Source organism: Coffea arabica, chromosome 8c (genome assembly GCF_036785885.1).
Source record: "Coffea arabica cultivar ET-39 chromosome 8c, Coffea Arabica ET-39 HiFi, whole genome shotgun sequence".
Classification (NCBI taxonomy): domain Eukaryota; kingdom Viridiplantae; phylum Streptophyta; class Magnoliopsida; order Gentianales; family Rubiaceae; genus Coffea; species Coffea arabica.
This window is the reverse complement of record NC_092325.1, coordinates 6289102-6312246: the sequence shown is the minus strand read 5'-3', so window position 1 is coordinate 6312246 and position 23145 is coordinate 6289102. Positions and strand designations below refer to the sequence as shown.

General features: G+C 33.5%; 3 protein-coding genes and 1 non-coding gene across 4 annotated transcripts; all 4 read right to left on the bottom strand.

Annotated features, from left to right (window-relative positions):
• Window positions 1-405: 405 nt before the first annotated feature.
• LOC140013252 (uncharacterized) lies at window positions 406-3955 on the bottom strand. Its single transcript, XM_072062446.1, has 6 exons — window positions 3794-3955; window positions 2130-2274; window positions 1548-1717; window positions 1164-1434; window positions 900-1057; window positions 406-790 (listed from the first exon to the last, which is right to left on the bottom strand). The coding sequence occupies exons 1-6, from the start codon at window positions 3849-3851 to the stop codon at window positions 633-635; spliced, it is 960 nt and encodes a 319-aa protein (XP_071918547.1). The 5' UTR covers window positions 3852-3955; the 3' UTR covers window positions 406-632.
• Window positions 3956-6890: 2935 nt separating this feature from the next.
• Window positions 6891-10396, bottom strand: LOC113705725 (ubiquitin C-terminal hydrolase 13-like). The gene is made up of 6 exons (XM_072062608.1): window positions 10312-10396; window positions 8123-8267; window positions 7763-7932; window positions 7454-7652; window positions 7127-7284; window positions 6891-6982 (listed from the first exon to the last, which is right to left on the bottom strand). The coding sequence occupies exons 1-6, from the start codon at window positions 10394-10396 to the stop codon at window positions 6891-6893; spliced, it is 849 nt and encodes a 282-aa protein (XP_071918709.1).
• A 4337-nt stretch (window positions 10397-14733) lies between these two features.
• On the bottom strand, window positions 14734-18520 carry LOC113706611 (uncharacterized). Its single transcript, XM_027228540.2, has 6 exons — window positions 18335-18520; window positions 16432-16576; window positions 16054-16223; window positions 15668-15947; window positions 15341-15498; window positions 14734-15209 (listed from the first exon to the last, which is right to left on the bottom strand). Exons 1-6 carry the CDS (start codon window positions 18417-18419, stop codon window positions 15046-15048), a joined length of 1002 nt encoding a protein of 333 aa, XP_027084341.1. The 5' UTR covers window positions 18420-18520; the 3' UTR covers window positions 14734-15045.
• Window positions 18521-22075: 3555 nt separating this feature from the next.
• On the bottom strand, window positions 22076-22177 carry LOC113707546 (U6 spliceosomal RNA). Its single transcript, XR_003452269.1, has one exon. It is a non-coding gene; the product is annotated as a U6 spliceosomal RNA (small nuclear RNA).
• Between the last annotated feature and the right edge of the window lie 968 nt (window positions 22178-23145).

Here is a 23145-nt window from a genome sequence, read left to right as displayed (position 1 = left end):
TAACCGCTCTTCTAGAATGTTATCATAGTCGAAGAATTCGAAGCTCACATTGTTGTTTCTTTTTTTTTTCTTTATCACCTAAGAATTAATTGTTTGAGCATTCATATGATGGTGTGTAGCAAGTAGATACACAATGATACCTATAACTCATTGAGTTGTGATTTCTTGATACCATGATAGAAGCTTTAGATAGAAAAATGAGGCGAAGAAGAACGGACTAACATGCCGCGGGAATCTTTTTTTGTCCCCGGAAATTTATATAATTACAAATATAACAAACCACAAAACGAATGATCCTATCATAGTGGAGTCAGGAATTCGGCAATATGCAATAGCTCAATCATTTTTCGGGCAGTTGAACTAATGTTATAGGTGACATGAAAAGGAACTCAAAAAAAAAAAAAGAAAAAAAAAGCTCCCAAATGGATAAAGCCACCAATTAGGTGGAAGTACAATCACTGAAGATAATTATGCATAGTGAAAAATCATGAAAAACTTGAGCCTGCTCCAAGAAAGAATTTTGAATCTAAACACTATTGGAGAGAGTTTCCTTCTAACTAGAGGTATTCAGTACTCCTGAACTGTCCGATTGTCAATGTTTTACCCCTTTCATAAATGTATGTAAAGCACTCTTAGGAGAACTTTTTAACAGCTGAGATATGGATGATTTCGACTTGAATAATCAAAGCATCTTCAACGAGGAATCCTTTGGAAGAGTCGTCAACATCATTTATGGAAAGAAATTCAGAAAAACCCCAACTAGGGGTTGAAGAAGAAAATACGTCAAGACCTGCAAGGAGAAGCAGAGTTGTCTAATCAAACAGAAATTATGTAGTATTTATTCGAACTGAATAAACGTAACATCTATCTTGAACACAACAAAGTATCATGAAGTTCACCTGTGAGCTCAAAATCTTCTCCGCTTTCCTGGTTTTTTAGCTGAAACTTGTAATCTGCGTAAATTCTTGTAGCAGGTTCTGATTCAACCAGTTCCAGATAGAGGGATAGGCATTTGCCTTCCTGCCCAAAGTCTCCTTTGGGACAAAGTCTTAGCTTCCTGAAATTGCAGATGAAGTCGTAGAATCAAACCATTTTAAATCCCAATTTTCATTAGTACAATAGTGAGTTCTTGTGATGACAAAAAACAATAACAGAGTTCAGACCAGTGGTGGTTTCCTCGGACCAAAACTTCAGAATAGAGAACATTTGCACACTTAGAATAGTCATTGATCTTCCAAGTGTAGGGGTTGTAGTAGAATTTCTCAGGCACCGGCAAGCACTCTCCCACACCAGTATATATATTTGCAAAAATTTCCACTCCGACCACACATTTGTCATGAAAAAGGAAGCCATTTGTGGGATTCTTGAAATAGCTGAGATCCAGCAATTGGGCAATGCCGCATTCTTTGTTAATTTCATGCAACCGTTTTGTGTCTACATAGTACATACAAGAAAATTTACAAAGAAATCATTACTAAAACCATTGTTTAGCTATGCAGAAGCTAGAAAAATTAAAACAATTGGAAATGGTTGAGAAAATCCACAACCTTGGAACATTAAGTACTCGTCTCGAATCTGATCATATACAAAAAATCTGACATTGGCATCAATCTCCCAGCCAAGTTGCAAAGCACTAGTATCCTCAATGCTCACATAAAGAGATATGTATCCTTCTCCATATCTTTCTTTGTCACCATCAGGGTAGAAATATAACCTCCTTCCAGTGAAAATAAGTAATTGTTTGAGCATAAGAAGTAAGGTACATATAATTGCTATCGCTTAATCTTTTTCACACTGTCAGCATAAAGTTGTTTTACACTATGGGGTATGGCTGCATGACACATTCTTTATTCAAATTTCAAAATTTTCATTTACAATATGGCATGCATCTAAAGCCAGTTGTTTAAAAACATTTTGCACTGACAATGTAAGAATGTTTAATCCTAATCACTCTTTAGAGATGACTAATGTTAAAAAACTTTGAAAAGAATAAGAAATATTCTTTGAACTGATTATCCTTCTGAAATTCTGTGGCTGGTTCCATTTCAAGTCCAACTAATCTTGTGATGCATTTAATAGGATAATTTGTAAAGGCATAATCTTTGAGAGAAAAGATGAATCCACTAAACCATTTGTAACCACTAGCTTCAAAAATATCTGTACTGTAAAAACTTGCTCCTTTAATCTTCAAAATTGCAAGAAGGAACGAGTATGAGTCAATCTTTAATATATAGTGAGCTGGAGGCGCCTTTCTGACCACTGCATTCATTAAATCTGCAAAGTTAGATGAAAGGTTACTTCTTCTTATTGATTTGAATCAACAACAAAGTAAAGGAAAAATGCTATAAATAATTGGAAATGGTGCACCAGATGTCAGTCCTTGTATCACTATATGTTGTTCTCCTATTTATGCAGTCCTTCTGAGTCTGATGTCTTTTAGGTGCTGGAAAACTTCCAAGATAAATGCTCGCCCTATGGTATGAGTTTTGATAATAAATCTTCTTAATGGAAATATGAGAGTTTATTCATGGTCAACTAGTAGTTGCATATGAAGCTTGGGACGTGGTAAAGGTGAAAAGTATTGGAACCTGACCTTTTATTACTTCTACAATATAGAGGGAAAGCTAAAAAAAAGGCAAAAAAAGAAAAAGGTTTCCAAACCGTATTGCAATTATGCATAACTTGTTTGAACTACAGTAGATTATTGATTGTTTACCGTCAAACAAAGAATATTCTTGCTCTGGAAGGACTAGAAAAGGAAGAACCAATGTATGGCAAAATCAATTAGCTAGAAAAGATTGTAAATCAATTTTTACAGTTCTTCTGGAAAGGACACAGTTTCACATAGCATTTAACTTGCAAAACAAGTGACCAGGCAAGGTATGGATGCTTTCATATATATTATATTTTGCAAAAGTGACTACTGACTTTTCAAAGGAGAAAAGGAAAAGGGGAAGGGGCAGATTGAAAAGTTGAGCTATGGACCTCACTATTCCTGACCAATGTTCCTGCCATTAATTGAACTGAGTTTTGGCGACTCCAGAAAGGTTTGGATCGCTGTTGGTCAAGAAAAGGTCGCAAACAGACTAGCTAGCTTCATGGCCCTGTGGTATTGTGGTGAGGTATGAACTTGGAACCTATAAGATATTAACAGGGGCATAATCCATAATCATGATAAGAAAAGCACCAAAATCAGTGGGTAGTCAATGCTACAACCCTAAAGTTATTTTGTACTGATTCAATGACCTTGGAAGCTAAATTAAACCAATACTAACTTGAAAACTTGATGGTTTTAAACTAATTTGCAACAGTAGATCATCAAATTTCGACGTTCTCCTTAGTTTCAGATATACCATATTCCTCCTCTTTTTTTTTATTTGATTTTATACACTAGAATAGGAATAGAAGTTTCAGGACTGGAGTAGTACTTGATCACACTAATGGCTATGATCCAGAAGTTTTCACTCAAAACGGTTAATCTAAAAACCCGTCAAAGACCATATACATAGTTACTGAATAATTGAAGCTAGTTCCTCCATAAAATTTGTGAAGATAAATAAATTCAATCAGTGAAAAATAAAAATTATTTTGTTAATTAGGTAGACAACAAGTTTTCTTGGGTGAATGTTCTCGCCCCCCCCCCCCCCCCCACCACATAAACAAAAAAGAATCTTTCAGTTTCAACGTAAAACTCAGTCCGCATAGAGCATAAAATAAATTATGCTTCGACAAAAAGCTTGGCAAAGCAAAATCACTGAAAAAACTATACAACAGGAAAGATTAACGGGAATACCACAACTGCCAACAGCTGCAGGCACCATTAGGCTCAGGTCCTTTGACTCCTCTGCCATTGAAGTGGTGGGGACTTGCAGAGTTTTTTCTTGTCGTGGTCGATACTAAGTGATGCAAGAGAAGTAAGCAACGAACTAGGATATAGAAAAAAGAGAAAAGAGAAGAGAAGAGAAGAGAGGGTTACTCGTCTTGGACCCCGAGAGGGGTATTTATAGACGATGGAGGTGTGGTGCGCCTGATCTGATATGACGATTTTATCCTCAGTGGGTGGGCTTTATTGTCACTTGGGAGGATATCATTGGTAGTTTCATTTAATATATCCTCCGCATCCCTTTATTCTTTCTTCACACGCACACACATATACTACTTTTATTCGTGATGGTTTTTTTTTTTTTAAATTTTAAATGCAAATTGATAAGTTTGTAAGTAAATTCACGAGACTTATTTGACAAAATATAGAAATTAAGATTGTAATTTAAATTATAAATAATTAATAAGTACATTTATAATTGTTGAGATTGTTTATAGGTCAAGTTTAGAGAAATTAAAAAAGAGTCAACTTTAGAGATAGATAAAGCCTCTAAGTGATTTTAGTATCAAACTCATGTTTAAAGAAATTAATGAATTTTAAAAAAAATTAGAAAACTATAAAAAAAAAAGTAGATGAAGTAACTAGATTTTTTGGTTTTTGCCTTGTTGGGTTAATCAATTGATTCGAACGGTAAATCTAGTCGGTTCTCAGTTGAATAGGCAAGTTAGATGTGTCAATTAGAATCAAATTATATCAATTTGTCCAAATTTACCCTTCAATAACTCGCTCAAACCTGTCCATTAATTTTGAATGGATCTAAATAGGTATCTAATTAAATCCATTGCATTTGTGAGTAGTGGATTGATTTGATTCACTTATTTATACCCATTTACAAATAATTATACATTTATAGAACTTATTCAACTTTGACAATTCTAAAAGTAGTTTTAATTCAATTTATAGATAGCCCTATCCGTCTATGTCTACTACATAAAAGTGTGGGGGAGAATTTGAAGGGACAAACTATCATAGGCTAAGAGCAGTAATAAGTTTTAAAACTCGGTAAGTTCTTAAAAAAATGTCATTATCAAATTGTCTGTCTACTTCAATGCAGTAATAGTACATTGTGGTGGGGTGTGATGATTTCTGAGGATTTTTGTGAGGGTATAGTCCGTCTCTCTAATAAGTAAAACACAGAAAATTCTAAATTTTTTCTAAAATTTGAAATCATTCTATAACAAGAGTCTTTTTTTGGTGCAGTTTTCATCACAAAGGGATATTTCTGGCTGCCAAATGCAAGCCACAAGAAAAAGCACTCAAATCAAGTGGTGCACTCGTGCAGAGTTCTAATGCAGTCGTCAACTGATACAACTCTCAAGTTATTTTTAACTCAATCATTGACTCTTAAAGGCTAAAACCAGCCCTAAACTTCCAATTTTGGTGATATTAAAAAGAACTGTGATCTCAAAATCATTACAATATGTTCACTAAGAACTCCCATTGACACCAAATCCAAATACCTTAGTTTTATACCATATATCACCACCTACCTTTCAATAATGTTTGAATTTTTAACAACCGTTCTTTTTTTTTTTTTTTTTGGCAAACCCTGTACACGAAAAAGGGATATCGACCCTTATTTTATTAATAAATAAATAAGCAGCATCTGTACAATCATTCATCATCGAATCATCTTAATAAAATTGCCATAAGTTGTGGGTTTTAACTCAAACTAATTGATCTCAAATATCCATCACACGCCAAACACTGTCATGATGAATTCTTCATGTAGCCGATATTTCGCATTTTTATAGGCCTCGATTAATCATTTGAAAAGAAATAATAAATAATATCTTCTTGGTTGGACAAAGGTGAGTTTGTTTGAACACAAATACTTTTTTTAATTAAAAAATGACCGTTCTGGGTAAATAACTACTTCAATTTCAATTAGCGAAAGAACCAAAAAAAAAAATTACCAAAAAAAGATTTTATAGAAAGCCTAAACTAGAGGATACCAGAGCCTCCCGAGGGTTGCATGCATAATTGAGTTTGGGCCGATAATCGGATTTTCGCCACCCATTCTAGTGCCGCATGACTTCAGTCAGTTTTTTGTCTTGCGGCTGAAGATTTTGATGGAGTTATTTTTTTTTTCTTGGTAGATGAAACTCTTTGTCACCGCCAATCAAGGCCTGGATTCTCTTGCCTAGTTGACTTACATTTTCATTTATAATAACCAGTATTTCTTGAATTGGGTGTACTTTTTTGGTGTATTTTTGTGGGATGTTTAAAACAAAAAAAAAAAAAAAAACCTTTAGGTGTGTTTAAAAGAATGGATTAATTATATTTATCTCCCCTGAATTTTAACCAAACTACCAAATAAACTCTGAAGTTTGGCCAGATAACAAACAGCCCCCTTCTCTGTGACTTTGGCCGAGTGTCTTGGATCAGTTGGATGGAATCGGTGAAAAGACGAATTGCCCACAATGATTAATTAAGTGTTATTTTGACAAAAAAAAAAAATTTAATTAAGTGTTATATGTTTGAATTTTGCTTGTTCCACTCCTGTTTTAATAAATCATTACTTTGTCATGCCGAAGTCGTAGATAGCTTTTTCTTTTGGTGCAATTAAGTTGATAATTAATAAAACCGAAACAAAGGAGAATATCTCGGGAAATATTGAAATGGATAAGGCAACAAAACCGGAATCTTGGAAGAGTGAAGACAGGAGTCTACGTACATAATTCCATAAGGAGAAAATGTATCTACATTCACTTCTTCTGTTTGATAATTCAATTCAACAATTAAATTTAATAGATTCAAACTTTAATATATTCTGACTTGTATGATAACAAATAATAGAAGATTTTAATTAATTAGGTGATTCTGAACAATTTAGACAAAATTTATTCAAAACAATCACTTATCACTTAATTAATGCAAAATACTTTCAAATGTTAGGATTTCAATACTTAATAATTTAATAATTTAAGGGGCTCACAATTCAAATTTCACTTCGATTTTATTAAAACAAGAGATGTGGATCCATGCCTCTATTTGATGAGCCCTTTCATTTTGAGGAGAAATCATTCACAGTTGAGATACGAGTGACTTCAGCTTCAACAATTAGAGTATCTTTCACTAGGTAGCCTTTAGAAGAATCTTTAATATCATCCAAACAGTGAGAACAAATGATTAGCTGCAAAAAAGGAAAAAAAAAAAAGTAGTCTAAATCAAAGAAAAATTCTAGACCGGATAAAATTCTTATGTTAATACAATAAAAAAAAAAACCATAAATAGGTTTACCTGTACGTTCCAAATCTTTGCCATTCATCTGGCTCTTTATGCGCAATTTGTATTCTGCATATGTTCTAAAATTAGTGTCTTCATGAGCTGACATTAGAGAGAGGGAAATGCTTTTCCCTTCTTGGATCTGGTGTCCATTCGGAAAAAGAACCACCTTCCTGGAATTTCATTGGAAAACAAATGCAAACACAAAAAAGAAGAAGAAATTATTGAAACCATCAGCATTGAAAAGGATGATGTTGAAGTAGTAAAAATGTGATAAATGAACAGATTCTTAACCATTATAGTAATAAAAAGACATAAAATTATTGTCTTTTCCAAGTGTACGTACTGAATATCTTCGCAGGCAGAGGCAAATACTCTCCTCTGCCTGAATATCTTTCGGCCAAAATCTCCACCCCAAATGCACATTTGTCATGAAGAAGGAACCCGTTTGTGGGATCATGAAAAATTTTGAGATCCAGCAATTGGGCAGTGCCCCATTCTTTCTTCATTTCATTTAATCGTATTGCTTCTCCGCTAACATCTACACGAAAAACACATTATTTAAAAATGGTACATTACCCAAAAAAAAAAGTGAATAATAATAATAACAGAATAGTGAAGAACATAATTTAGAAACTTTAAGAAAAATACCTTGGAAAACTAAGTACTCGCCTCGAATCTGATCATACACAAAAAACTCGATGTTTGCATTGATCTGCCAGCCAAGAGGAAGGGCACTACTGTTATGGATACTCGCGTAAAAGGAGATGAATCCTAATCCATTTCTCTTTATGTCACCCCGTGGGTAAAGATGCAATTTCCTAGAATAGAATAGAATAATTTTCAGCATATATGAAAATGGAAGTCCATATACATATACATAGATATGATTAGATCTTCATGAAATTGGGAAAATAAATTAAGAAATTAAGAATTATAATGTTGTATGATGATATGCTTATGAAACGGGAAGAGTAGTCTTGAAAAAAAGGATTAGTTAATCAACTCTACCAGTAGTAACCAGAAGCTTCAAAAATCTTTGAACTATAACTCTCTGCATTTGTTTTATCGAGCATTTCAAGAAGAAAAGAGAATGAGTCGATCTTTAATGTGTAGTCAGATGGAGGTGTCTTTCTGACCACCGCTTGCACGACATCTGAAAATTGTTTAAGTTAGCCTTGTCAGTTTTCGTGTATAGGAAAACCTGGCGCCAAAAATTCAAGAATTTTCACTAGAATTTCTTCATACTTCACCCTATTTTCATCTTATACTCATGCAATCTTGGTCCAGAAGGGGAGGGGGGAGAAGGGGCAAAAAAAAGGGAGGGGAGGAGGGAAAGGGTGTGGAGACGAGAAGGAGGAGGAGGGGGAAGAGGGTGGCAGGTGCGGGGGAGGAGGGGAGAAGTAAAGGGACGGGAGTAGGAGGGGGAGGCAGCGGGTGGAGCGTGTTGGAGGGGTAGAGGAGGAATTTTATCATTATTTTCAAAAACACACCATCAAAAACACATTACAAATGCTCTTAATAAAACATCAAATCAAACATTTTAATAATATGCACATCTATAGTCCAAGCTTTTATAAAATTATCCATCCAAATAGACTGATAATCATAAAAGATTTTTATCCATACATTTCCATAAAAGGTTTCAGCTTTGATTTTCTAATTGATAGCTTAAAAAAAAAGGTTAGAATGACATAAAAGTCAATGGTAACATGTTTAAACTACAATTGACTAACAATTACCTACCACGAATACCAAATCCACATCATGGCTACGATATGTCCTTCATCTTGTACTACTTGAACCATGAGGTTGCCCAAAAATGGGAGAGAAAAATTAACCAGGGGAAGAACATTTATACATAGAATAAGTTCAATATACCATTGAAGTAGTATCCAAAGAAAAAAAAAAAAGGATCTCAAATCAACTATCAACATGGCTGTTTATTTCCTTCTTCAGTTAGTCTCTTAGATCACATGAGAAATCACGAGAAATCAATTACAAGACTAGCTTTAAAGAGTGGAATTGCAATACAATTTCTCTTGGGATGAATATAGTGGCTACTTTCCATATTAGAATCCATCACTTGTGAGGTGAAAATATGGCTATCAAGTCAATTTTTTTTTATTTATCTTTTGATATTCTTTTTTTTTTTTTTTTTTGGGTACAAGGGTTGTATTAGAGAGATGGGAAGATAAGGGGAGGGATCCCATCTTTATGAGCGTGGTGGCCTAGGCAACCAATCCAAAGCCAAAGGGTTTTTTTTTTTTTTTTTGGTTTCTTCTGCTGTTTTGTTTATTGGTTTTTTTTTTTTTTTTTAAATAGGTGGTTTCATGTGAGTTTTTCCCCCTAACTTGTTGACCAAGTGGATAGCCTATCTGGCTTGTGCACTATTTGACTCTAGACAAGATAAGAAGCCCAAAAATGCAACTCCTTGTTTTTAAATCAACTGGTTCATCATTAAGATTACACTTATAATAAGTTGAGACCTTAAAAGAATAGCTCAAGCTCGATTTGTGCTACAGGCTCAAATTGGATTAAAAATTTGACGAGTTCAAATCAAGTTTGAGTAATTATTAAGATTCAATTAAATTATTGTACCTAGTTTGAACTCATAGGAATATGCAGCTTGTGGATGGCCGTATCTATCTGCGTCTACTTCATTAAAAAATGGGACGAATTTGAAGCAACAGACCACTAAAGGCTAAGAGCAGTAATAAACTTTAAAAATGGTAAGTTCTCAAACATGTCATCTAGTGGTCTGTCTATGTTCAATATCATGGATACAAAGACCAGCACATAATATAGTATCATCAAATGAACACTTAAAATCTACAACTTTGAATTCACACACTTTAAGCCAGATCATTTGATGATTAAACTCTCTGCAAAGTATATTTCGACAAAATCTCAACGGTGGTGATATAAAGAGAAGGGCCAGAATCCCACATCAGTTGATACTCAAGAAAGGGTATAGATCATAAGGCAGGGGTCCTTTCATTTCAACAAGTAATCATCTTCTTCAAGCAAGGGCATTTACCATCAACAAATGTGTTGCAACTTCAGTAACATCATAAAGTCTTTAAACGTGTGAAAGAGAATAGGAAAAAACAATGTGAAAGAGAAAATAGAAGATTGAACATATAGTTTATGAAGAACATAGTAATTGATGCAAAAACTTTACAATGAAAACCACATACCGGAGTTGTCAACCGCTGAACCTATAGTTTTGCACGACTTCTCCTGCCCCATTGTAATGCTGAGTGGCTTTTGAGAGCTTTCCATTCTTGGCTTTTGAAAGTTTTCCATGTATAATGAGCTCAACTCTTCTTCTTCTCTTTGTGCATGGATAGACCTCTTCTCTTCTTAAAATGCACTCAGGGATGGCGTGTTGAGGTCCATGCCGGCAATTTCTAAGTAAGATCCCAAATTCAACTCATATAATATATATATATATATATATATATATATGCCAAGTTGAAATGTATCTGCACCTACCGATGGAATGATACGGATCCTTAGGTTGGATGGATATATAAAATGAGTTCAATAGTCTTCAATTGAATCTTAAGAATAAATTATTGGACAACCCTAATCTTTTGTGTACCGAAATATTTTGCATTTAAATGTAGGACATTAAAGTTGACTCACTAGATTTTTTTTTTGGGGTACTTTTACATGATTAATTATTGTTTTGACATTTGATATCTTTAGTGAATTAGTTGTACATCGTAAATGTATCATTTTTTGTAATATTATCCGTTATCTATTTATGGTGGTTTTTGTGACGGAAGAAGCCGTATTTTTTTTTTCCCTTTCGCCAATTAAGTAAAGATCCCTTGTCTAATTTAACTATGCATATGCTTGTGAGTATTCATGCACTCTAAGATTTGATATTGATCGTTAGAAAAAGGTTGGAAGGCACTTATGCACAACATACATACAAACTCGTATCGTGAATATAAATTGAATCAATTAGTAAGGTCAGATCATTTGCTCAACAAAAATTATGTGTTCAAATTTAGCCTCCAATGTAATGGTGCATTGATGATAATGATCGGAATCGAAATTACATAAACTTTTAACCACCTAAAAAAAAATACAAACTCTTATCTCCAAGGCCAAGGAGGCCTAACACAAGTTTTGATTGAAGGGGCACACGGGATTAGATCTAAACGAGTACTTTGAAAATGATGGTTAGAAACATGAGTGTAGGTTCTATGTTATGTTTCCCCTACAGAAATATTGTCTTGCGACCAAGTTACATGTTCATGAGCTTGATTTGAAGTAGGGCTGCAAACAAGTCAAGTCGAGTCGAGTTTTGGTCTAATCGAGTCGAATTTCGACATAATTTCATTAAACTCGAACTCGAGCTCGAGCTCGACGAGCTTACAATTTCAAGCTCAAACTCGAACTTGAAAAAAATAAAAAATAATTATTTTATTTTTAAAAAAATAAATAAAATAATATTTTTTTCTTAATAAATAATAAAATATTAAGGATATATATATGTAATTTTACTATTAAAATTAAAAAAAAATTTTATATATATATATATATATATATATATATATATATATATATATATATATATATATATATATATACTTGCTCGAACTCGACTCGAACTCGATATTGATCGAACTTGGCTCGAGCGGCTCACGAGCAGTTCGGTTCGTTTGCAGCTCTAATTCGAAGTGGTAACAAAAATGACATGATAACAATAAAGATAAAATGATTTAGCACGAGAATGTTTTATTGGCAAAAGAAAAAAAAATGACAAAAGAATTACCTAACATCAACATATCTGATATCTGTACTGTAATAGAGGTGGTTTGAGGCTTTGAGATGGGTTGAAGATACACCGAGGTACAGTAATAAAATCGAGAATGTATTTTTTTGAATTAAATTTACCAACGGAGCAGAATATGATTTCCAATAAGCTTATTCAGTGTCTTTACCAAAGAATTCGACGTATATGCAATGTTTTAAAAATCGGACCGTTAGTCGAACCGGTGAAGTGAAAGGGTCGAGGTTCAACCGGTCGGACCGGTTCAACCTCGGTTCAATGAATTTTTTTAAAAATAATTTATATAAATATATATGTGCACAAAATAAGACATGTAATGGATAATTTAATACTTTATATGATGAAAAGTTTACTATTTTTGAATAACTTGGATTTTTAAAAATAAATTTTTTAAATTATAAGTTAAAACAAATAAATTTCATCTCAATTTCAATTATATCTACCAAAAAAATCTTAAATATAATCCAAAAATATCACAATATTTGAAATTATACAAAATTCACGTCTATGAGAATTTAGACATTGTGAATTTAAATTTTAATTTACATTTTGGAATTTAAATTTATAATTTAAAAAAGAAAGTTTGGAGTTCGAAAAAAATCAAGAGAATTGAAAATAGAAATGCAAATTTAATAAGAAACAAAAAATGAGATAAAAGTGAGTAGTTGTGGTATTAAATAAATTGGGTTAAAGAAAAATAATTCTTTTTTAACTTTTTTAAATTTAATGGACAAAAACAAAATTAAAATATGGAAGAAAACATCAATAAATTAAAAATAAAGAGATTTGATTAAAAAATGAGTGGCAAAAGAAAAGATGATAGAGAGAGAGAGAGAGTGTGTGTGTGTGTGTGTTGAAGATTAAAAAGAAAGAGTCATGAAAGAATAATATTTTGTAAAAAAAATGGAACAAAAGAAATATGAGTGTTTGTTTTATATAAATAAGTTATCAAAAAAAACTAATAAGATGTGATTGTGCAACGGTTACTACATTGGTCTTCTATTACAAAGGTCTTGAGTTCGAATCTTGATAACTACATTTTGCAAAAAAAAAAAAAAAAAAAAAAAGGAAAACTAAAAAACTGGAAATAACCGGTTCAAATCCGGTTCAGCGGTTTCACGGTCGGACCGGTTTTTGACCGGTTTCTTGACAAAGTCAAACCTGACAGTGAACCGGACCGGAGCCATGGCCGGTTCGCGGTTCAACCGGTCGAATCGGCCGGTCCGGTCTGGTTTTCAAAACACTGCGTATATGTTTTGGAAAAGAAAAGGAAACACACATTGGAAAAAGTCAAAGAAAACAAGACACAGGGACAAAAGAAATTGAGAAACAAAGTTATAGCAATTAGCATTGAATTGCGGAAATATTATTTGAAAGTACACGAAGATCCATAAAAGGTTGCGGCAATTAGCGTTGACTTGCTTTTTTTGGATTGTAGATTTTCCGCAGAAAAATTAGCGTCGGCTTGTGGAAATTTTGAAGTACACGAAGACCTATAATAAGTTACGGCAATTAGCGTTGACCTGCTTTGTTTGGATTGTAGTTTTCCGCATTTTTGGTGAATATATTTTTTAATTATTATTTTTTTCATATACATCAATTCGTTAAAATATATTTTCTACAAAAATTTTTAAAATAGTAATCCAAATGGGCTTATATAATTAATTGAGACTTGTGTTAATGTCTTAAATAAATTAAGGGTTGTTATCACTTTATCCCCATAAATTATATCACTATTATCAATTTATTTCCTAAGGTTATCTTTAAATCACTTCACTCCCGTAGGTAATTCAACGCAGCATGTTAACAAATTTTGGACAAAAATACCTGTTTATTTTATAACATTACCATATTGTTATTATCACTTTGTCCCTTTAAATTATAGTAATACAATTACTTTACTCTCTAACATTATTTTCTAGGCATTTTAGCCCATTGTTAACCTAACTAGTATGTTCAAAAAAAATTTTAATATATTTATCCTTTTTTATATATAATTAAAAATAAAAAAGTTGAAACGATTATTCTTCCTTTTTTCACTCTAAGAGTTCAAAAAACATAAAAATAAAAGGATTTTCTCAAGTTTCTTTTTTCACACTTATTAATAATAGGAAAAGAAAAAGAGATAGAAAAGAAGGTGGCAAAAAATTAGATTTTGCAAGAAAGAAAACAAGAAAGAATATAATAGTATCATATTACTTTAATATCGTCTAAATTAAGATTGAAATTGGGTGGTAAAAAGAAAAGTAAAGTAATTTTAAAATGGTAAAAATATTGAATTCTTTCTTATTTGTATTTTTTAAAAAAATAATTGAGCTTTCTCTCTCTCTCCCTCCCTCTCTCTCCTTCCCTACATTTTTTAAAAAAAATATTAATAGGGTTGCCAAGAAGAAAGAGACTAATGTTCTGACTTTTTCCTTGATACCACAAAAGAGAAGAGTCATTTTAAATTTTTTATTATTTTTATTATTCAAAGAGGATGGTACTCTCTTTTAAGGTTTTTTGACTTGCTAAGTTGGTTTAGTGGTGAGATAAATTTTTTTAAAAATAACTATAGCAATAAATTGATAATAAAGCTATAATTTATGGGCTAAAGTGATCATAATTTTAAGCACTAAACATGTTTTTTCACTTGAATTAACAAACTCGGCTAACTTTGACTGTTAGTCTTCCGGAAAAAGTGACTAAAAAGTAACGTTAATAGGGAATTTGATAGTAGCACCAAACATTGAGGGGAAAAGGTGATAATAACCCATAAATTAATTTGTCTAGGTAACATCTTTCAACAAGAGTAGTTATTATGGCTCCAAAATCAAAGGGGAAAAAAATACTTATCTCTTTACATTATTCTCGGCACCCATTCTTTGGAAAAAATTGAAATATGGAAATTACAAAGATTTGATAATCAAAACAGAAACGAGTAAAAAAAAAAAAAGAAAAAACAGAAGCAAGTAAACATTTCTGGAAAATACTACCATGGAGTAAAACAACAAAGTTGGAACAACAATGTACATATTCCATGTTGAGAAGAACATATCAGCATTGACTTGTGATTGAGTGCATAATGACAAACCATTAAGAAAGAACATATAACTATGCCGGAGACGTGGTTTGATCAGCCCTTTCATTTTGAGGAGAAATCTTTCGCAGTTGAGATACGGGTGATTTCAACTTGGACAATTAGAGTATCTTTCAATACGAAGCCCTTGAAAGGATCTTTAATGTCAATCAAGGGGTGAAACTTAGACCAACCCCAATCCTTTTTTGTATGAGTGAACAAATGATTAGCTGCAAAAACAAAAATTAAATAAATAAAAATAAAAATAAATGTCCAAATGAAACACAAGTTTATAGAAATTTAATATCTAGACTCGATAAAATTCATATATCAATTTAATAAAAACCATAAATAAGTTTACTTGTACGCTCCAAATCTTTGTCATTTTTCTGGTTCTTTATGCACAATTTGTATTCTGCATATATTCTGAAATTAGTATCTTCAATAACTGACGCTAGAAAGAGGGAAATGTTTTTCCCTTCTTGATTCTGGCCTCCATTCGGATAAAGCATTATCTTCCTGAAATTTGATGAAAAGAAAAAGGAAACACAAAAAAAAGAAGAAGAAATTATTGAAACCATCAGAATTGAAAAAAAAAAAAAGCTGATTTTGAAATTGTGAATATGTGACAAATGAACAGATTATTAAACAGTATAATAAAAAGAAATAAAATTGAGCATGCACATACCATTTTAAATTTCCCATAACAAAAACATCAGAGTATATAACATTTCCAGTCTTTGAGTATTTGACCACTTTCCAAGTGTAAGTACTGAATATGTTCACAGGCAGAGACAAGCACTCTCCTCTGCCGGAGTATCTTTTGGCCAAAATCTCCACCCCAAATGCACATTTGTCATGAAGAAGGAAACCGTTTGTGGGATCATGAAAAATTTTGAGATCCAGCAATTGGGCAGTGCCCCATTCTTTCTTCATTTCATGGAATCGTATTGCTTCTTCGTTAGCATCTACACGTAAAAACATTGTTGACAAAATGTTACACAACCAAAAAAAAAAAAAAGTTAATAATGGAAGTAAAAGAACCTTATAATTTAGGAAATTTAAGAAAAATACCTTGGAATACTAAGTACTCGTCTCGAATCTGATCATACACAAAGAACTTGATGTTTGCATTGATCTGCCAGCCAAGAGGAAGGGTAGCATTGCCTTGGATACTAACGTAAAAAGATATGTATCCCTCTCCATTTCTCTTTTCATCACCGCGTGGGTAAAGATGTAATTTCCTTGAACAGAATGGAATTAATTTTTAGCATACATGAAATGAATAGTCCATATACATATACATAGAGATGATTGCCTTCATGAAATTCGGAAAATAAATTAAGAAATTATAAATTAGTATGTCGTCTGATTGCAGTTCAAACAATTATGTGATGTATAAATGAAATGGGAATAGTAATTTTGAGAAAAGGATTAGTTAATCGACTCTACCAGTCATAACCAGAAGCTTCAAAAATCCTTGAACTATAACTCTTTGCTTTTGTATTCTCGAGCATTTCAAGAAGAAAAGCGAACGAGTCAATCTTCAATGTGTAGTCCGCTGGTGGTGTCTTTCTTACCACTGCTTGCACAACATCTAAAAAATTGTACAACTTAACCTTGTTAATTTTTGTGGAAAGGAAAAAATGGTGCAGATTCAAGAAGCTTTACTGGAATTACTTCTTACTTCACTTTATTTTCGTCTTAAATTCAAGCAATCTTGGTCCAAATTAGGGGACACGGGTGGGCTTGGAGAGAACAAGGGGAAGCTGGAGAAGTAAAATAAGGGGACAGAGAGGGAGAGGGTGGCGGGTTAAGGAGGGGGGAAGAAGATCAGATGCAGTGAAGGGGGAAGGGGAAAGAGGTGGCGGGTGAGGGGAAGGAGGGGAGGGAGGGAGAGATTGCAGCGGAGGATGGCAAAGGAGTGGGGAAGAATTTCACTGTCCTGTTTAAAATTATCACCAAAAACACATTAAAAACACTCTTAAAATACTATATTAAATATTTTAATAAGGATTAATCTTTTCTATATTGACAATGTATATACTGTCAGTGTTAAATAAATAAAAACTATGTGAAATTCGAATTTTAAATTCAATTTCTACACATACGTCATGAATCCAATGGTAATAATATATATATTACCAGTACATATAAAATTTACTCTTTTAATAATATGCATATCTACTGTTCAAGTTCTATAAAAATACCACTCGATACAGGCTAATGAACATAAAAGGTTTTTGTTCCTGCATTTAGTACTGATCGAACCATGAGGTTGCCCACAAATCGAAGACAAAAACCAGGGGAAGCACATGCATAGACAGAATAAGTTCTTATGACATTGAAGTAGTAGGCTATCAACATGACTCTGTATTTCCTTCTTCGATTAGTCTCTTAGATCATACCAGAAATCACAAGAAGCCAAAATATGAGACTTGTTTTAAAGAGTGGAATTGGAATACAATTCCTCTTGTGGCATGAATGTAGTGGATTATTTCCATATTAAGTTTGGGCATATACTCGATCATAATTTATTATCAGAAAATCATACAGCTATCCTGTTACATATAGCAGAATATTGCTTTTTTTTTTTGGCGAAAATATGGATATCAAGTCAAAGTCTTTTTTTTTTTTTTCTTTTGTTATTCTATTCTTTTGGTACAAGGGTTATACTAGAGACAGAGAGAGAGGAAGAGGGGAGGGAGTTTCAAATCCCATCTCTATGAGCCTGGTGGCCTAGGCAACCAATTCAAAGTCAAAGTCTTTTTTTTTTTGTTATTTTCTGTGTTGGTGGTTTCATGTAAATTTCCCCCTAATATGTTTATCAAATGGAGAACCTGCCTGGTTGTGCACTATCCACTCTACACAAGATAAGAAGCCCAAGAATGCAACTTCACATTTTCATTTCAACTGTAAGAGTACACTTTTAATAATCTGAGACCTTAAAGAATAGTTCAAGCTCAATTTGTGCCAAGAACTCAAATTGGGATTCAAAACTTGACGAGCTCAGATCAAGGAAGGGTAATTATTAAGATTCAGTTCAGTTATCCAATCTAGTTTGAACTCATACGAGCATGCAACTTGATGAGGCTTTTGTATTTTTACTTTTAAGCATCTTCTAAAACTGATATACATGGTCATTTTTAAGAAAGAGTAAAGATCATAAGATGTGCTAGGGTGTCTTATACATATAAGGGTTTTTAGCATCAGAAGATGTGCTGCAACTTCAGTAACTTCAAAAAGTTGAATTAAACATGTGAAAGAGCAAAGAGAATATTGAACATAGTTTATGAAACAGACCAAAAATTATGCAAAAACTTTACAAAGAAAAGCACAAAAACCAACCACGTACCAGACTCGTGAACCGCTGATCCTATACTATTGCACGACTTCTCCTCCCCCATTGTAATGCTCAGTTGCTTTTGAAAGTTTTCCATTCTTGGCGAAGATGTATAATCAGATAAACTCTTCTTCTTTTCTCTGTGAATGGATAGACCTCTCCTCTTCTTAAAATGCACTCAGGGATGGCGTGTTGAAGTCCATGCCAGCAATTTCTAAGTAAGATCCCAAATTCAACTCATATATATATATATATGACTAGTTTATTCCAAGTTGAAATGTACCTGCACCTACCAATCGAATGATACGGATCCTTTGGTTGGTGGGACTTGTCTCTTTCATAGGCGAGAATCACAGTATTTATTGGTTACTTTCACATGATTGATTTCTTTTTATTTTTTTTTTGATGTTTGATGTCTTCAACGAATCGTATACACGAACCATATATGATATATCTTTGCAATATTGTTGGCTATGTATTTATGGTGGATTTTGTGATGGAAAAGCCCCATTTTCTTGTTCACCAACTAAGGTCCCTAGTCTAATTTATGTATATGATTGTGAGTATCCACCTACTCTACGGTTTGACATTGATGGTTAAACATAGATTAGAAGGCATTTATAGATAATATAAAAACAAACTGGTATCTCTGGGGATAAGGATGCTCTATGCGAGTTTTGATTGGAGGAACCCACACGAAATTGGATTTAAATAAGTATTTGGACTATGGTGGTTAGATATATTTTATATTCCCTCTCTATGAGATATATGTGACTTTCTATAAAGTTTTAAATTAAAATATCGATGCCCAACTATATAATAATATGCCTTGGGCAATCTCTACTATCTAAAGTTTAGAGTGATGAGCGTTGAGACTCGTATACTCTTTTCTTTTTATCTTTTAAGAGCAGGGGAAGAGGGTTTTCATGTTAATGGGTTCTAGTTATACAGATTTTGTTTCTCGACTTGGTTATTCGATTGGCTACTTGGTTATTTTGCTTATTAAGGGGCACTTGGCATGATAAGAAGGAATGAGATAGGAAGTGAGACAAGATTTGGAACAGAAGATCCATGCAGATTTAAGAAGTGCAAAAATCGAGAATGAAAAGTGGAAATGGAACCCGTGATTTTTAAATTCTGAAATTTTAACCTTAGCTAGTAAATTAAACTAGGGACTCCTTGACCACAATAAGAACAAGTAAATAAGGCAGATGATACTGCTAGAGCAAATTTCACTTCACGACACAACTTTGCCCTTCTTTATATTAAGAATCATTACGGCAACTAAATCCTCGAGACCCGATGACAAACCTTTCTTTTTCCCTTTTCCTATTCTCAACTACAAAATATTTGATTTTTGATCATCATGATCGCCACAACAGTAAAGCCGCTATCACTACTACAACCTTTAACCTCCAATCCTGTTTCATCCAAAAAATTCAAAGAAAGCTTAATCATTTGTTTGGTTAAAGCCACTTTCATTTATTTGGGTATGGAAGGTTGGAGTTTGAGTGACCAATTTCCTTCTATTTTAGTAGTCGTAGTAGTTAATCTTATTGTCTTAGGACTGAGCAACAAATTCATGAATTCCATTCGAAGCAGTAATAACAATGGCATTGGTATAAAATCATTTAGTACGAGAATACTTTATTATTGTTCCAAAAAAAAAAAACTGACAAAAAAAATCATTTTGCATCAACATATCTTATTGAAACAGAGGTAGTTTGAGGCTTTGATAATACCCTTATGACACTGATATTAATGAATAATCTATGTTTTTAAACTTAAATACTACAGCCTTTTTTGGCAATTAAGGTATTAACTTTACAATTTGTTCAACGCTGGAAAATCCGTATTATACCGAGGTAGAAGTATGAGATTAGCAATTGCATAAGATTGTATTGAACTAAATGGTACCATAGTATATGATTTTATTTATGAATTTTACAAACTAAACAAGAATAGCAATGGAAAAACGCATTAACAAAAGTCAAAGAAAGCAAGACACTTAAGAAGCAAAGTTGCGGCAATTACCGTTGACTTTCTCAAACATTTGTGAAAACACGCAAAGACCCATAAGTATTCTTTTCATACAGTAAATTAAGTCTCAATTTATGTTAACGTCTTTCACATTGAATGCTTGTTATAATTCCGAAATCAAAGAAAAAAAAAAGAACTTCTTATTGATATTGAGAATATTATTTCTGTTAATGAATAGTTCTTTTATCCATTTTAAAAGTTCAATTAATTAATTGTACTTAAAGACAATGAAGTATGGAATCAAGTTTTGCATAATATTTGTCTTTAACTACCCATTAAATGATGTAATATTCTCAACAGCAATAAAAAGCAATAGAAAGGATATTTACATATTGTTAGTTCTCCAAACCATTAGAACTTATACATAAAATTTTTTTTCTTGGGGTGGGGGTGGGGGGCATAACTCATAACAAGGGAAAACCCAAATGATATATTAAGACTTAAATTTATATAGACTTAAATTTAAATTTAATACTAAGGGCCTGTTTGGAAGTCAGGTTTTTAAGCAAGTTTTTTACCTACTAGTTTTTTAACAACTTTTGCTACAGGAACCCCAAAAAACTTCTTTAAATTTTTTACCTACCCACTTCAAAATATACAAAACACACAAAAAAAAAAAATTTTCCTTCCCTTTTTTTTCTTCTTTCTCTCCCATCCCAACCCACCACCACCTCTCCGGACTAGACTCCAGTTCAATTACCGCTTCCAATTCAATCTATCCATCTATCATGCTCCAGAGTTTGCTCCACTCCAATTCCACTGCTACTTCTGCTTCCAACCCCATTAATTCCGTTCCCATTCCCATTCTCCTTCCCCCCAGCAGAAACGCTCGTCCCTCCTCCAACTCCTCCTCCTCTATGCAGTCCAAGCGCTCCTCCTCTGCCCACCACGAAGACCTCTCCTCCTCAAACGCCGCCACTCCTCCCTCGGCCCCGACAACCCTTCCACCTCCGCTGACAGAACCATCGACTTAGACAACGAGGACGATGACGTTGCTGAGCTCGAAGCCGCCGCCGCAACCGCTTCCTTGGGTGGAGCAGCAGCTGGCGACACCAAGTCCTCCGGCCTCTGTCTCCTTGGCCTCCTCCTGCAATGCGCCGAGTGCGTGGCCATGAACTGTCTCGACGCGCCAGCAACCAGCAGGACCTGAGCCACGGGGGAAGCTTCTTGCGGCGGTTCGTGGAGGCGCTGCATTACTACTCGGCGCTGTTCGATGTGCTGGAGGACGGAATGGGGACGGACAGTATGGAGAGGCACACGGTGGAGCAGCAGCTGTTAGGGTGCGAAATCAGGAACATCGTGGCCGGAGGTGCTAGAGGTGGGGCCGGTGGCGGAGTAGGGGGTGGAGCAGGCTGCATTGCTGCTGGGAGGCAGAGGTAACGGGGAAGAAGAAGAAAGAAAAGAAAAAGGAAAGAAAAAAAAAGAAAAAAAAAGAGAAAGAGAAAAAAAAAAAAAGGAAAAAAAGTTTTTCCCTTACAAAAAAACTCCTACAAAAAAGTTTTTCACCTTATAAAAAACTTTTACAAAATTTTTTCAAAAACTTCTACAGTGCACTACAGTAAAGTTTTAGATAAACTTCTAAAAAACTCAGGTTCCAAACAGGCCCACTGTAATTTTCAAGGAAAATTTCTTAAAGTCAACTGTAATTGCTGTGACATTGCTTCCCAATGTTCTATTTCGAAATGTCATGTTTTCGTTGACTGTCACTAATTTATGCCTCCTTTTCTTTTCCGATTTGTGCGTGTCATCCTTGCGCAGGGACCATGCTAATCTTCTCTGTACCGTTCCAATCTTATCGGATGTCCTTGAAGGGGCTATGCTTCCTTTTCTTTTCGGATACATTGATATGCATTTTCTGTTCTATTTCAGTTTAAGCCTTATGGTACAAGTCATTACTGCAAATGGTAATGTAAAACTTTTCAAACCCCTTATAAAGGACTTTTAATTGAGCTCTTTAAAGTTTAATGTACGCACATACTCTGTAGTTATAAAGGATTAAATAAGGATATTTTAAAGAAGTTATAAATTAACTATCTTTTTCAATTGAAAAGTGGATTACAATTTGAAACGGATAAAAAAATAAAACAAAACTATCACTATGGGCAGAAGGAGTATTTTACTTTTCATAGAGATTAATACTTGAAATCCCTTTTAATCAGTATTAGACTAACTGTGACGTTAATGCCATAATGGCCACGAAATCTATAGAATTCAAGTTTGAAAACATAGATTACTCATTTGTCTGCAGAACTATCTACAATCCAGCTCAAAGCCTCAACTACCTCTATTCACTAAAGATATCAAACATCAAAAAACAAAAATCAAAAATCAATCACGTGAAAATACCCATAAATCCAAAATAAGTCGGTGCTTAGTTTGGGAGTTCTGGATAGAAAAGAAAAGAAGAGAAAGCTTAAGTTATGAGAGAAGAGAAGAGATTGTTATGTTGTTTGGGAGTTTTGAGAATTAGTGGAAATGGAAGTCATTAAATATTTGTTCAAGGCATTTTTAAGGATAAAATAGACATTTTAGAAAAATTAACAACCTTTCTCCAAACTTTCTCTCCATTTCCTTCCAATTTGGGAGGAAACATTTTGGTCACTATTCATCCTCCCATTTCCTTTCTTTTCTTTCCTACTTAAAACTACCAAACAAAAGAAAATCAGGCTTTCACTTCTTTCCCTTTCTCTTCCATTCAAATCCTCGACTCCCAAAGACACCCTAAAAGAGGCAACTCCTTCGATTCGATTAAATGCAAATCATTTCATGTATAAAAAACATTT

What these genes read in the sequence shown, in the direction of transcription:
- LOC140013252 (XM_072062446.1), bottom strand. Translation starts at nt 3,851, where the DNA reads ATGGCAGAGGAGTCAAAGGACCTGAGCCTAATGGTGCCTGCAGCTGTT. An exon ending in TGCAGCTGTTGGCAGTTGTG is followed by an intron (nt 2,275 to 3,793) that starts GTATTCCCGTTA and finishes CTAACTTTGCAG; the next exon opens with ATTTAATGAATGCAGTGGTC. An exon ending in GTCCGAGGAAACCACCACTG is followed by an intron (nt 1,058 to 1,163) that starts GTCTGAACTCTG and finishes CTGCAATTTCAG; the next exon opens with GAAGCTAAGACTTTGTCCCA.
- LOC113705725 (XM_072062608.1), bottom strand. Translation starts at nt 10,396, where the DNA reads ATGGAAAGCTCTCAAAAGCCACTCAGCATTACAATGGGGCAGGAGAAG. An exon ending in GAAGCTTCTGGTTACTACTG is followed by an intron (nt 7,933 to 8,122) that starts GTAGAGTTGATT and finishes ATTCTATTCTAG; the next exon opens with GAAATTGCATCTTTACCCAC. An exon ending in CCTGCGAAGATATTCAGTAC is followed by an intron (nt 7,285 to 7,453) that starts GTACACTTGGAA and finishes ATGAAATTCCAG; the next exon opens with GAAGGTGGTTCTTTTTCCGA.
- LOC113706611 (XM_027228540.2), bottom strand. Translation starts at nt 18,419, where the DNA reads ATGGAAAACTTTCAAAAGCAACTGAGCATTACAATGGGGGAGGAGAAG. An exon ending in ATCAGCGGTTCACGAGTCTG is followed by an intron (nt 16,577 to 18,334) that starts GTACGTGGTTGG and finishes ACAATTTTTTAG; the next exon opens with ATGTTGTGCAAGCAGTGGTA. An exon ending in CGAGTACTTAGTATTCCAAG is followed by an intron (nt 15,948 to 16,053) that starts GTATTTTTCTTA and finishes TTTTACGTGTAG; the next exon opens with ATGCTAACGAAGAAGCAATA.